This window comes from Pristiophorus japonicus, chromosome 4, assembly GCF_044704955.1.
Source record: "Pristiophorus japonicus isolate sPriJap1 chromosome 4, sPriJap1.hap1, whole genome shotgun sequence".
NCBI lineage: Eukaryota > Metazoa > Chordata > Chondrichthyes > Pristiophoridae > Pristiophorus > Pristiophorus japonicus.
In genome coordinates, this window is record NC_091980.1 from 241,336,565 (window position 1) to 241,351,458 (window position 14,894).

Genomic DNA, 14,894 nt, shown 5'->3' on the forward strand with positions numbered 1-14,894 from the left:
GACCATTTCAGAAAGAATGGAAAGGGAACAGTTAAGTAATGATAACAAGTGAACAAGTGAACATTTAACTATTGAATACAATTGGCCAATTTAGTAACAATAACAATAACAAGAGTATAATAAATTGGTAATAACAAGTGAACATTTTAAAACAGGTGAACTATCGAGAAGGACTCCCCCCTCCCTACCTGTGGCCACGTTTCCCTCCAGATCCTGTCCCACCCCGTGTTCGCACCCCACCCGCCCGTTTTGGTCTACGCAAACCGACACCAAGACGTCGTGCAGAGTGGGATCTCAAGACTTCCTGCCGTGGTGGAGGTGACGGAGAGGAAGCAGAAGCCTGAGGCTCCACTTCCGAGTCAGGAGGAACTGTGCCCTCCGTACTCGCTTGCGTGCTCGGGGTCTTGCTGCGAGCAAACACGACACCTTGGGGTGCAGCGCCGTGTCCAGCCAGCAATGCATGCTGTAGGGCATTGGTTGTGGCTGTCTGCTGCCGAATAGCCTCCAAGGTCTCCCTTGCAGTCTGTCACTGCTCAGAAGATCAGTTCGAGAAGTTCTGGCAGAACTCGCTCCAGGATGCTGGAAACTGGCCCCAGTTTGCAGAGAACTGGCTCCAGTTCGCAGAGAATCCCACGAACCCCTGGATAAGGTCGCGACCGATCGCGACTGTCTCCTGGCACAGGGAAATCAAGCTCTCTATCTGGCCCTGCAAGGCAGGCGATTGCTCGCCACGCTGACCGGACCTCCGTGGGGTCAGCGTTTGCAATATGACGCGCCTTGGCATCACCACCTGCACACCGCTTGGTCCCGGTGCTTCTTCCATCTCAACCGAGATAGCCGCAGGTTGTTTTCTCCTCCCAACAAAAATCTCTTCCTCTTCTTCCGTCTCGTCAATCTCCTCCTCCTCCTGCTGATATTACACAGCAGCAGGAGTCCGCAGTGGCTCCCCTTCCTCCTCAGTCTCCTGCAATCTCGGCGAAGTTTCAGTGGTGGTGGTAGTCGTGGATTCGACGACCACTTGACCTTTAATTTGATAAACAACGTTTGACAAATCAAATCATTACATTACAATTTTTCTCCAACTGAAAACATTGCAATGCTTTCCATTACCCCATATGCACAAGTGATCACAAGGTTTAACATGACCTAACATGACCTCATTCGACCATCTATAGTACATCACAATTATATATCAGATGACATAATTGCATAACATTACATGCGTAACTACGATATTTTCAATATTTACGAATGATTCACACATTGCACAATGCACATTTCTCATTACTCACATGTCTCAAGGGTGGGTTCGGCCACACCACGGGATGTGACCGAACGGCTTTCTGGCCCCACCAAGGACAAAGCGAGCTCCTCATCCTGGCTTAGTGTGAGCATCATGGCAGCACTCCCACCCGTCCTCCGTTGCTCCCGATTAATCATTGAAATTTTCTTCTGTAAATGATGCGATAACATTGCATGGCATAAGCAAATGGATCAGGCAATGTAAGACATTGAAGACATTTAAGACTGACAGATTTAAATGCTCTATTACAAATTTGCATTACGTTGCATATTTCGCACTACAACATTTAACTTTATGCTGGGTTGCGTAAAATTTAGTTATGATTAAATGTAACCCAATAACATTGCAGATTCTACTTACTATTTAGATCATTAAATAATACATAAATATCAATTTCAACTTACTCTCGTAGCTACCAGTAGGCTGTTCCACCGTTTGCGGCCCTGGTCCGGTGTGCGCGTTTCATTGGAGGCCGATATGACTACGTCGGCTATTTCGAACCAAATCCTGCGATATACACGGGGTGGAGGTTTCCCCTGCCCACCCCGTGTCAGATCCTCCCACCTGGAGCTGACAACATTTACGAGGGCCTCATTTGCCTCTTCGCTGAATGGTTTGGCCCTCCTCTTTCCTGCACCTCCCTCCATTCTTTAAACTTATCTGTAATTTGGATAAGACTTTCTGACCGGCTTCCTTTCTCCTCTCTCTCTCTCTCTCTCTCTCTCCCAGAGCTTCTGAGCATGTGTGAAGACCCTTGACTTCTCAAAATGCGGGAAGAAGCATCAACCTGAAAAAAAAATCAACCTGCACATGCACAGTAATGCGTTGCTAGGGAAGCTTTTTTTTTCATTCACTTCCGTTTTCTTTGGGCGATCAGGAGATCACTGAGAAATGACATCACCCATTTGACATCGCTGGGCTAAGGCCGAGTGGAAAATCGCAAAAAAAAAAATGGGTCTTGAGCCAGCGATCAGCACGGGCGATAGGTCCCGCATCGCTGGAACAAGGCCCATTTTTTTTGGCCTTAGCCAGAAAGTGGAAAGTCTAGCCCTATGATTCTATTTTTGTTTGATCAGAAACCAATGAACATCCAAAGACTACTTGTGAGCAGCACAGAGAGAGACTGCAAACAGAGTTGAGCCTGCGTGGATCTCGACTTATTGGAATGCATGTCCCTGAGTGTGATGAAGAAGGGAATTTCAGGCCTATGCAATGTCACGCCAGTACAGGCCACTGCTGGTGCGTGTATGAAAACGGACAGGAAATTCCAGGGACTAGGACACCACCTGGATCCAGTCAACCACAGTGTGGGCTGCCAGGTAAGTCAGTATTTTACATATGCAAAATGACCAGTGCTCTAGCAAAAATGAGGGATTCAGAGAGGTTTTCATTTTTCTTAAGTGTGGCTGACTTGGAACTTGTTGAAACACCCATGTATAATTGGTAGAAGCTGATTATCATGGAAACAGTTGTTTAGTCATCTCTTATCCCCTGTGGTTGTGCAGTGCCTATTACTGTTCACAAGGTCTGAAGATAATTACAGATGAGGGAGGTAAATCAGCCCATCTTAATTTATTGGTTCAGAGAAATCCTAATTTCCTTCCCAATTTTAGCATCAAATTTTCCTTAATTGATTCCAGAATGTTTTCCTCCACTCCTCTATCTAGAAGTTTATTTCACACATTGAACATTCTTAGTGTGAGGAAGAATTTCTTGATATCTGTAAAGTAAACCTAACCCCGCCCCCCTTTTTTAGGTTGAACCTTTCCTACTCCTGCAATTTTATTTCAAGTAATTTTCGGGATTAACTTTTTCTATACCCCTAACAATCTTATATACCTCTAAGATCACCTCTTAGTTGTTTCTTTTTCATCCTGAAAATCCCAAGTTTTTCCAGTCTTTCCTTGTTATCTGACGGCTGACACTGCCCGTAGCGCTCTTATGTCTTGACCACAAGAACTGGACACAGAAGTCAAGGTGCAATCTGACTAGCGCACTAAAAAGTTTGATCATGACTTCCTTGGACTTATATTCAAATTTTTTGACTTTGTAGTTCACCATTCAAATGGCTTTGCTGATTGCGGCTTCGCATTGCGTGAACGTGCCTAGTGTTGAATCTACTAAGACTCGTCAATGCTTTTGAAGTTTTTCTAAGCTATTTCAACACTACTCATGGAGTACAATTACCATCTTTTTTTTCCCTATATATAGCACTTTATCTTTGCCAATCAATCCCCTACACCCTTGTAATGACTCAAGAGTCTTGTTACTGTAAACGGCCTCAGGTGTAAAAATGATCCAACTTTATTCGCGGCCAAAGTACCCGCGTGACATAGTACCCGCGCTTATATACCAGTGACTGCGCACACACGCGTACAGCCCGATGACCTCCGACAGTGGCGCCCCCTGGTGTCTGGTGACCCCAAGCATCAATACATAACAACATTCCTCTTTCAAGATCTTAATATCAGTCTTTTTACAAATTAAGACCCTCTGGGACTTTCCGCTCACGAGTTGATCGTCTCAGTTTAACTTTAGTTCTGGGCGAGCGTTCTGAGTCAATTGTGACCGAAGGCTGAGTAACCGATCTGATGGAAGTGGTAATGACCCCATCAGAGACTGAAGGTCCAGGTTCAGTAATGACAGCAGAGTCCTCTGATGAATGAACATTGGTTGGTTGGTCACTGTCTGCATCTTCCTCAAATGGTTGCAGTTCATCCGTGTGCCACAGTTTGACCTGATCAACATGTTTCCTGCATGTTTGCCCATTCTTGAGCACAACAATAAACACTCTGTTACCCTCCTTGGCTGTAACAGTTCCGGCGATCCACTTTGGACCTTTACCATAGTTCAGTACATAAAACGGATCATTGACAGAGATGTCACGTGACACAGATGCACGATCATGATACCATTGCTGACTTTGACATCTGTTTTCAACACGATCATTCAAATCAGGATGAACAAGAGAAAGCTTGGTCTTGAGATTTTTCTTCATCAGTAGTTCAGCAGGAGGAAGCCCCAGTAAGCATATGAGTTCTTGTCCTGTAACTGAGCAATATACATGACAAACGAGTCTGCAGTGAACCGTGAGTTACATGTTTCATACTTTGCTTGATCGTTTGAACAGCACGCTCTGCTTGACCATTAGAAGCAGGTTTGAATGGAGTTGACCTCACATGTCAAATACCATTGAGTTTCATGAACTCCTGAAACTCAAGATTTGTGAAGCAAAATCCGTTGTCGCTCACAACAATGTCAGGCAAACCATGAGTAGCAAACATGACATGAAGGCTCTCAATAGTAGCTGCAGATGTACTGGATTACATAATAATACACTCTATCCACTTTGAATATGCATCCACCTCAACAAAAAATATCTTTCCCAGGAAAGGCCCCACAAAATCGATGTGGATCCTCGACCATAGTTTAGATGGCCACACCCAAAGACTCAGCGGAGATTCCGCTGGTACTTTAGAAACATAGAAACATAGAAAATAGGTGCAGAAGTAGGCCATTCGGCCCTTCGAGCCTGCACCGCCATTCAATAAGATCATGGCTGATCATTCACCTTAGTACCCCTTTCCTGCTTTCTCTCCATACCCCTTGATCCCCTTTGCCGTGAGGACCATATCTAACTCCCTCTTGAATATATTCAATGAATTGGCATCAACAACTCTCCGCGGCAGGGAATTCCATAGGTTAACAACTCTCTGAGTGAAGAAGTTTCTCTTCATCTCAGTCCTAAATGGCCTACCCCTTATCCTAAGACTATGTCCCCTGGTTCTGGACTTCCCCAACATCGGGAACATTCTTCCCGCATCTAACCTGTCCAGTGCCGTGAGAATCTTAGACGTTTCTATGAGATCCCCTCTCATCCTTCTAAACTCCAGTGAATAAAGGCCCAGTTGATCCAGTCTCTCCTCATATGACAGTCCAGCCATTCCTGCAATCAGTCTGGTGAACCTTCGTTGCATTCCCTCAATAGCAAGAATGTCCTTCCTCAGATTAGGAGACCAAAACTGAACACAATATTCCAGGTGAGGCCTCGTTAAGGCCCTGTACAACTGCAGTAAGACCTCCCTGCTCCTATACACAAATCCCCTAGCTATGAAGGCCAACATACCATTTGCCGCCTTCACAGCCTGCTGTACCTGCATGCCAACTTTCAATGACTGATGAACCATGACACCCAGGTCTCGTTGCAGCTCCCCTTTTCCTAATCTGCCACTATCCAGATAATATTCTGCCTTTGTGTTTTTGCCCCCAAAGTGGATAACCTCACATTTATCCACATTATACTGCATCTGCCATGCATTTGCCCACTCACCTAACCTGTCCAAGTCACCCTGCAGCCTCTTAGCGTCCTCTTCACAGCTCACACCGCCACCCAGTTTAGTGTCATCTGCAAACCTGGAGATATTACATTCAATTCCTTCATCTAAATCGTTAATGTAAATTGTAAAGAACTGGGGTCCCAGCACTGAGCCTTGCAGCACTCCACTAGTCACTGCCTGCCATTCTGAAAAGGACCCATTTATTCCGACTCTGCTTCCTGTCTACCAACCAGTTCTCTATCCACGTCAGTACATTACCTCCAATACCATGCACTTTGATTTTGCACACCAATCTCTTGTGCGGGACCTTGTCAAAAGCCTTTTGAAAGTCCAAATACACCAAATCCACTGGTTCTCCCTTGTCCACTCTGCTAGTTACATCCTCAAAAAAATTCCAGAAGATTCGTCAAGCATGATTTCCCCACTTGGTCCGATCCTGTCACTGTTTTCCAAATGCGCTGCTATTTCATCCTTAATGATTGATTCCAACATTTTACCCACTACTGATGTCAAGCTAACCGGTCTATAATTACCCGTTTTCTCTCTCCCTCCTTTTTTAAAAAGTGGTGTTACATTAGCTACCCTCCAGTCCATCGGAACTGATCCCGAGTCGATAGACTGTTGGAAAATGATCACCAATGCAGCCACTATTTCTAGGGCCACTTTCTTAAGTACTCTGTGATGCAGACTATCAGGCCCCGGGGATTTATCGGCCTTTACTCCCATTAATTTCCCTAATACAATTTCCCGCCTAATAAGGATATCCTTCAGTTCCTCCTTCTCACGAGACCCTCGGTCCCCTAGTACAATCGGAAGGTTATTTCTGTCTTCCTTCGTGAAGACAGAACCGAAGTATTTGTTCAATTGGCCTGACATATCTTTATTCCCCATTATAAATTCACCTGAATCCGACTGCAAGGGACCTACGTTTGTCTTCACTAATCTTTTTCTCTTCACATATTTATAGAAGCTTTTGCAGTCAGTTTTTATGTTCCCTGCAAGCTTCCTCTCGTACTCTATTTCCCCCCCCTCTTAATTAAACCCTTAGTCTTCCTCTGTTGAATTCTAAATTTCTCCCAGTCGACATGTTTGTTGCTTTTTCTAGCCAAATTATATACCTCTTCCTTGGCTTTAACACTATCTATAATTTCCCTTGTTAATTGATTGAGCCACCTTCCCCGTTTTATTTTTACTCCAGACAGGGATGTACAATTGCTGAAGTTCATCCATGTGATCTTTAAATGTTTGCCATTGCTTATCCACCGTCAACCCTTTGCCAGTCTATTCTAGCCAATTCACGCCTCATAACGTTGGAAATTACCTTTCCTTAAGTTCAGGACCCTAGTTTCCGAATTAACTGTGTCACTTTCCATGCAAGTATTGCACTGATGCACACGTGGTTCCAGATCAGAATCAATTCCAGGCTACCATACATGAGACCTAGCAATGGCTTTCATCATGACAGTACCGGGATGAGTGCTATGTAGTTCACGTACAAATTTTTCTCTACCTTTCTTAGGCATGATGACACGATTACCCCACAGTAAACAATCTGACTGAATGGACAGCTGATCTTTGCGACGGTTGTAAGATTTGGTCTCATCACACATCTCCATAGGTATTGCAGACCAATCACCACTGAGGACACAACATTCCACAACTGATAAAATAGTGTCATGACTGGTCCAGATCCTAACTTGTTGAGCAGTGACAGGAGTTCCTTCACTCTCAAAAGCATCCATCAATAACAGTAGATCTGCAGGTTGAGGCATCTCCATATCAGGTGTGGGCAAAGGCAGACGACTCAGTGCATCAACACAATTCTCAGTACCCGGTCTATGACGAATAACATAATCATAGGCAGACAATGTCAATGCCCACCTCTGAATACGGGACGATGCATTGGTATTAATACCTTTGTTTTCCGAAAACAATGAAATGAGTGGCTTATGATCAGTTTCGAGTTCAAAACGAAGACCAAACAGGTACTTATGCATCTTTTTGACCCCATACACACAGGCCAAAGTTTCTTTTTCTACTATAAGCTGTAAGCTCTTTCCGCTTTTGACAAACTTCTCGAAGCATATGCAACAGTTTGTAGCTTACCCAACTCATTTGCTTGTTGGAGTACACAAGCATCACAGGCCAATACAAGAGGCTTACATGGATCATAACGAACATGCAACGTGTTTGAACAGAACAGATTCTTAGCTTTCTCAAAGGCTCTATCTTGAGACACACCCTAGACCCAGTTGTCGCCTTTTCTGAGTAGCATGTGCAGTGGCTCTAATAAAGTGCTCAGTCTGGGTAAGAAATTACTGAAGTAGTTGAGTAGCCCAAGGGATGAACGCAGCTCCGTCATATTCTGAGGCCTGGGTGCATTTTTGATGTCCTTGGTTTTCGAATCAGTAGGCCTGATGCCGTCAGCAACAATCTTCCTCCCCAGGAATTCAATATCAGGTGCCATGAAGACACACTTCGAACGTTTCAGTCTGAGTCCCACTTTGTCCAGACGATGTAGGACTTCAAGATTGTTCAGATATTCAGCAGTGTCGCGACCTGTGACCAGAATGTCATCTTGAAACATGACAGTACTAGGAACGGACTTCAGTAGACTTTCCATATTCCTCTGAAATATGGCTGCAGCCAAACGAATTCCAAAAGGACACCTGTTGTAGACAAACAGTCCTTTATGGGTGTTGATGCAGGTGAGTTTCTTCGAAGTGTCAACAAGCTCCTGTGTCATATAGGCCACCGTCAGATCTAGTTTAGTGAACTACTTTCCACCAGCTAGCATGGCGAACAGGTCATCAGCCTTCGGTAACGGGTACTGAACCTGTTTCGAAAATCGGTTAATCGTAACTTTGTAGTCTCCACAAATCCTGACAGTGCCATCACTCTTCAACACAGGAACAATAGGACTGGTCCACTCGTTAAACTCGTCCGGTGATATGACCCCTTCACGTTGGAGTCTGTCAAGCTCAATTTCAACCTTCTCCCTCATGTAAGGAACAGACCGAGCTTTCTGATAGACAGGCCTTGCATCAGAATCCAGGTGCATCTGCACCTTGGCTCCAGTAAAATTACCAATGCCCGGTTCAAACAAAGAAGGAAACTTCTTCAACACTTGAGCATATGAAGTGTCATCCACCGAGAACAACGCTTTGATATCATTCCAGTTCCACTTGATTTTCTCGAGCCAATTCCTGCAACAGTGTTGGACCATTACCTGGGACCATCCATAATGGTAGATTTTGAACCACACCATCAAATGACATCTTGACTACTGCACTGCCAATCACCGGTATGAGTTCCTTCGTGTAGGTACGCAACTTGGCATTGACTAGACTCAGCTTAGGCTTCACAGCCTCAGTGTCCCACAGCTTGTCGAATGTCTTTTGGCTCATTATCGACTGACTCGCACCCGTGTCCAGCTCCAATGATACAGGCACGTCATTCAGCATCAATACATAACAACCCTTCCCATCAATCTTTTCTGTTGTTAACCATCTCAAAATGACCCTTGCATCCTTCATTTCCACTGCTGTTTCTCTGGTTTTTTTATTCTCACTTATTAATTACCAGTAACTCAGATTTTTCAGCCAAGGGAATACGGCAGTATATGTTCAATGTAAGGCCGCAATTTTTCCTACCGGGTCGGGAGCGAGGCGGGCGACTTCGGGGATGGATTGGAACCCCATTCCCGGTTGCAGCCCGCTCTGTTGAAGTGATTTTATTTTGATTGGGCTTGTTAAGCCTGCCCTGTGAGGTTCCCGCCAATTAAAAAGAAGCTGGTATGATGACGTAATTTGATGACGCATCATCAGCTGGTTTCCTTAAAGGGACTATTCATTTTGACAGTTGTGCTGTCAGTATTCTGCAACAGTGAGGTGCTGCAAACACTGACAAGCACGGCACAAAGATGCACGGCTGCACCCAGGCTCTCCCATGACTCTCCCCGGATGCTTATGGAGAGAGTGATAGCACGCAGGGAGGTTCTCCTCCCTTCCAATGGGCAGAAGGCACCTCTCCAGGAGACTAACACAGCCTGTTTGCACATTGTACAGGAGGGCTCAAGCAGGGATGTCATTAGGAGAACCAGGCTGCAGTGGCGCAAACCTTTCAATGTTCTTAGTCGATCATAAAACGTGACTGCAAAGTCACACTCAACCTCATCCTGCTGTGCCACTCATCACATCCCTATTACTCTGCCTTCCGTACCCTACTCCTGCACATCCTTATTCACACCAACCTACCTTGCACCTCCACCCACCCATCCCTCCCTCTCTATCTACATTAGCACATCCCCATCTCACTAGTCACCCCTCACAGTCACCCTCATCCTTGTCCAGTCATACCAACTAACAATACGCAAGGGTAGACACTTGGGTCTTTTAGCCAATGTTCATGTAGAGTTTCTGCTAATGTGTTGTCAAACATTTAAATCTTTATTTGAACTCTTTGACTTCTTGGACAGATTTGTGTGCACCTTTGGAAGTGGCTTAGTGAGTTGTAGTGAATGGTGAGACATAAGGGCACCCCCAGCAATGGTGCTAAATGTGAAAGGAATGGCTTGGGCATTGCAGGGATGATTTATGGAGCTGGTATGGGGTGGTACCATCCTGGTGCATCATGTGGCAGCTGGGGTGTACAGCGTCAAGTAAAGTAAATCTGGCCATGATAAGGCCATCCCTAATATCCTGGGCAGCCATGTGGTCGGGTGCTGATGCCCTGTGCAGCATCAGGTGATTGTGGAGAAGGTTGGTATTGTTGTTGGTGATGCTGGTGTGCCTGGTGGTGTTGGTGTTGGGGCTCATCATGATGGGATTCTGAGGACCAAGGTATTTTTCACCTAGAATAGATGGCAGGTGAAGTTGAGATGACAGAAACGATCTATCAATGGTGAGAGAGGTTACTCCAAGGAGGTGACACTGCATAGAAAGTTTACTCCAAACACTTCCAACCTTCCTAAAGCTGAAAAGTGAATTCCAAATCCTGAAGGCTTGAGCTTCTAACATTGGAAAGTGAACAGCTGTGAAATGGTAGCTTTTATACCATTTTTGCAGCTATCACCTATTCAAAGCAATGGAGAGTTGTTGAAAACCCGACATACTTACCTGAAGTGATCCCCGAATGACATGAAAGTCGTCAAACAGTTGGAAAAATGGTTAGTAACTGGTAAAATTCTGCTTAAATACCTTTAAACAACTTCTTAAGTATTTCAATTGCCTGACGCGCTGCTTAGTGCCGGACCTACAAAGCGCAGGCAGAGCTGGCACATGGGATACTTACAAGGAGGCGGGTTCAGAGCTAGATACTGCCCCGCTGTCAATCTTTTAGATTTTGACAGCAGATCTGCCTCCAAACCTGCCCTCTGAGCCCTGGCGAAATCCAGACCTAAGATTCAGAAACAGATGCAATGAACAATACAGGTAAGAATAAAGGATTAACATTAAAAAGAGAACATCAGACAACTAAAGCAAAAAAGAGAAATCAATATTTTTATCATAAACCTTTTTTCCTGCTTGTTGTAGTTTGTTACTTTTGTTCTGCATTACTAAGTGTTCCAGTCTTTGGAGGTGATTGTAGACTTCGCTGTCTGAGCAACAATCTGTCCGAGTGGATCACCCGCCCTTTACAGAAGCAACTCAATCTTCGTTGCTTTGCTTTGCATAAGATGAAAATCAGGCAGGTTCTACAACAAGTGGGCAATCAGCCCCACCAGATTACCACCCAGGCACGGTGAAGTTGAAAATTACCTCCTCTCTCTGTTTCTCCTTTCTAGTTATTTGCTACACTTGTTATATTTTTGTCATTCAACAATCATGCAACATAAAATCTTTCTTCCTAATCACATTCTAGTCATCAAAAAGCTACACAGCAGAATCTACCAAAAAAAATTATTTCCAAAGGTAATCCAGGAAACAAAAAATTCTGCAAGACATTGATCGGATGACAGTTCCTCACACACTTCACTATGAACTCCTGAAGTAAATTTATCAGAGAAAACACACATTCAACTGTAGCATTGTGTCTGGAGTGAACTATATGGGGTAGATTTGAACTTTCCGACATCCAAATGGGGAGAGCTCTCCAGCCACCCACCTCCCCCATGCCAAGAGCCAACAGGCCGGAGCCATTTCGAGGCCCGGACCTGATATAAATAGAACTGGCGAGTTGCCGCCCCAAACACAGGTCCTGATGCAGCTTGCTGGATTCAGATCGATGCAATATTTAGGAGGCTAGGTGGCTAGCAAGATGACAGTAATGTAAATGCTAGGTGGGGAGTGGGGTGGAGTCACAATGCAGAGAGGGGAGAACCCAGGGCAGCAGCAGCCCATTTATTTTTATAGGGTTCAGAGGATGGGCTGTTGCTCCTTCTGGCCCCATGGAAACAATTTAAACCTTGCCATTTTTGGTCCTTTTTTGCTGGACCGCCAGCAAAATGTACACGCCGCACTCTGTAACCAATTCTCTAATAATTGCAATCGGAGCCCTTTGTACATCACAGGACCCCAATTTGCATATGAACTGGGCCTCCTGCCTGAAACAGCCAGGGGCTTTGGCCGTCCAGTAGTAGGCTACTTTAATCATGGCCACAGCCAGAACGTTGGTGTTAATGAGGCGGTAAGCCTAATAACCTCATCTTTACTCCTTATTAATGCCAATTTGGCCAGACTAAAAAGTTACGAGATGAAAATAGAACATTCTAGTGGCAACAGGTGTATCCGTAGTTTTAAAACCAAATAGCACACACAAAAATCTTTCATCTAGAATGAAATATTTAACACTAATTCTGATGGGTACAGATATATCACTGGTGGTGATAAAATTGGAAGCAATTTGAGGTGATGCATTAAAAATATATTTTCAACAAACAGATAGGTGATGACAATTGGATGACCTAATTTGAGTGACTTGTACTTTTACTTTGTAAATTTTTTAAAACCAAAATCTTTTTGTTTGATTAGAACCCATTGAACATCCAAAGACTGCTTGTGAACAGCACAGAGAGAGATTGCGTGGCTCTCAACCTCTTATTGGAATGCACATCCCTGAGTGTGATGAAGAAGGGAATTTCAGGCCTATGCAATGCCACAGCAGTACAGGCCACTGCTGGTGCGTGTATGAAAACGGACAGGAAATTCCAGGGACTAGGACACCTCCTGGGACCGGTCACCCACGCTGTGGGCTGCCAGGTCAGTCAATATTTTAATTAAGCAAAATGACTAGCGTTGTAGCAAAAATGAGAAGCTGAGACTTTCATTTTTTTTTCATAAAAGCTGATTATCATGGAAAAGCTGACTTAGTCATCTGTTATCTCCTTTGTATATGGAGTACCTATCAGTTTTGTTTGGCATTGATCTGTAATTATGACTGGGATAAAAGGCCTGACCCCATTTATTTGCATCCAAAAGGCCTAATTATCCTTCCTGATCAGTTCCCCCCTCTCCCAGCAGCCTCTTCTGTTCTCAGCCATCTCAGAATGCCCCTTCCATCATTCATTTCTACTGATCTCCCTTTTCCACTGTTGTTTCTCTGGCTTCTTTGTCTTCACCACATTAATTCACCATGATTCAGATCATTCAGTCTAGGGAATATGGCACTTTATCTTCACTCTTAAGATTCAGAAATAGATGTGATGGACAATACAGATATGAACAAAGGATCAAAAAGAATTTTTAAAACAATTCAGAAAAGTAGCACAGGAATGCAAAGTAGAGAAATCAATATTTTTCTCATAAAATTTCACCTGCCTGTTGCAACCATTGTGTATCTTTGTTAAAATTTGCCTGTTCCTTTCGTTTGTGGTCCAGTCTCCATTATTTCTTCTGTCTATTTGGATATTTTCTACATTTGTTATATTTTTGTCAGTCAACAATCATCCGACTTAAACATTTTCTCCCCATTATATTCCAGCAAAATAAATGCTACACTGCCACATTCTACCAAACAAATTCTTTCCAATTATACTTTAGGAAGAACAATTCTGTGAGATACAGCTGCTATAACAAAGTTGCTATATAAAAGCAAGTCATTCTTTCTTATAACAGTTCTTCATAATAAACTCTCATAAAAGAACAGTTATCAAATAACATACAGAAATATAGGGTTGTGTCTGCAATGAAATATTTAACACTTGTTAAAAATCTAAATTCTGGTCGATACAGTGTATCCTTGGTGGTGATAGAAGTAGACACAAATTAAGATGATAAATTAAAAATATCACGTGAATTACATCGCACTTTAAGATATATTGGTTTAGATATGATTTATTTCCGATAAGCAGGCTGATGACAATACACAGTGTATAAGAAGCAATGTTATATGACTTAATTTGAGTGATTTGTCTTTTGTTTCATCAAAGTTTAAAATCAGTTTCTTTTTGTTTTATTAGAACGTCCAAAGACTGCTTGTGAACAGCACCGAGAGAGACTGCAAACAGAGTTGAGCCTGCGTGGCTCTCAACCTCCGATTGGAATGCATGTCCCTGAGTGTGATGAAGAAGGGAACTTCAGGCCTATGCAATGCCACAGCAGTACAGGTCACTGCTGGTGTGTGTATGAAAACGGACAGGAAATTCCAGGGACTAGGACACCACCTGGGACCAGTCAACCACGTTGTGGGCTGCCAGGTCAGTCAGTATTTTAAATATGCAAAATGACCAGTGTTGTAGCAAAAATGAGGAGTTCAAAGAGATTTAAATTTTTTTTAAGGGAGTCTATCTTGGAACTTGGTGAAACACCCAACTGTAATTCATAAAAGCTGATTGTCATGGAAACAGGTGATTGTTATCTGCTGTGGTTATGAAGTGGCTCTCACTATTGATTGGCATTGAGCTGTAAATATGACTGGGATGAAAAGCTCAATCATATTTATTTACATCCAAAAGGCCTGATTATCCTTTCCGATCATTCCCACCATGCATCAGTTTCTTCTGTTGACCACCATCTCCGAACTTCCCATGCATGTTTCATTTCTACTGATCTTTCTTTCCCACTGCTGCTAAGCTAGGTTCCTTGTTCTCACCAAATGCTTCACCATTTGTTCAGTTTGTGCAGCCTACCGGAATATGGCAGTATATCTATAAGAACATAAGAAATGGGAGCAGGAGTAGGCCATACGGCCCCTCGAGCCTGCTCCGCCATTCAACACAACCATGGCTGATCCGATCATGGACTCGGGTCCACTTCCCTGCCCGTTCTCCATAACCCCTTATCGTTTAAGAAACTGTCTATTTCTGTCTTAAATTT

The 14,894-nt window shown here is 43.7% G+C and overlaps 1 protein-coding gene across 6 annotated transcripts in view; it reads left to right on the forward strand.

Annotated features, from left to right (window-relative positions):
• The window catches only part of nid2a (nidogen 2a (osteonidogen)), a 208,028-nt gene that overhangs the window by 151,959 nt on the left and 41,175 nt on the right, over positions 1-14,894 (forward strand). For 4 of the 6 annotated variants that reach the window (XR_011593109.1, XM_070879213.1, XM_070879216.1 and 1 more), the window contains 3 exons: positions 2,380-2,622; positions 12,612-12,839; positions 14,039-14,275. Coding sequence is in view for 5 of the 6 variants with exons in the window: in XM_070879213.1 (XP_070735314.1) it covers positions 2,380-2,622; positions 12,612-12,839; positions 14,039-14,275 (708 nt within the window). In the remaining variant the exon portion in view is untranslated. The remainder of the gene's footprint in view (positions 1-2,379; positions 2,623-12,611; positions 12,840-14,038; positions 14,276-14,894) is intronic. The other 2 variants (XM_070879214.1, XM_070879215.1) reach the window with 2 other exon arrangements.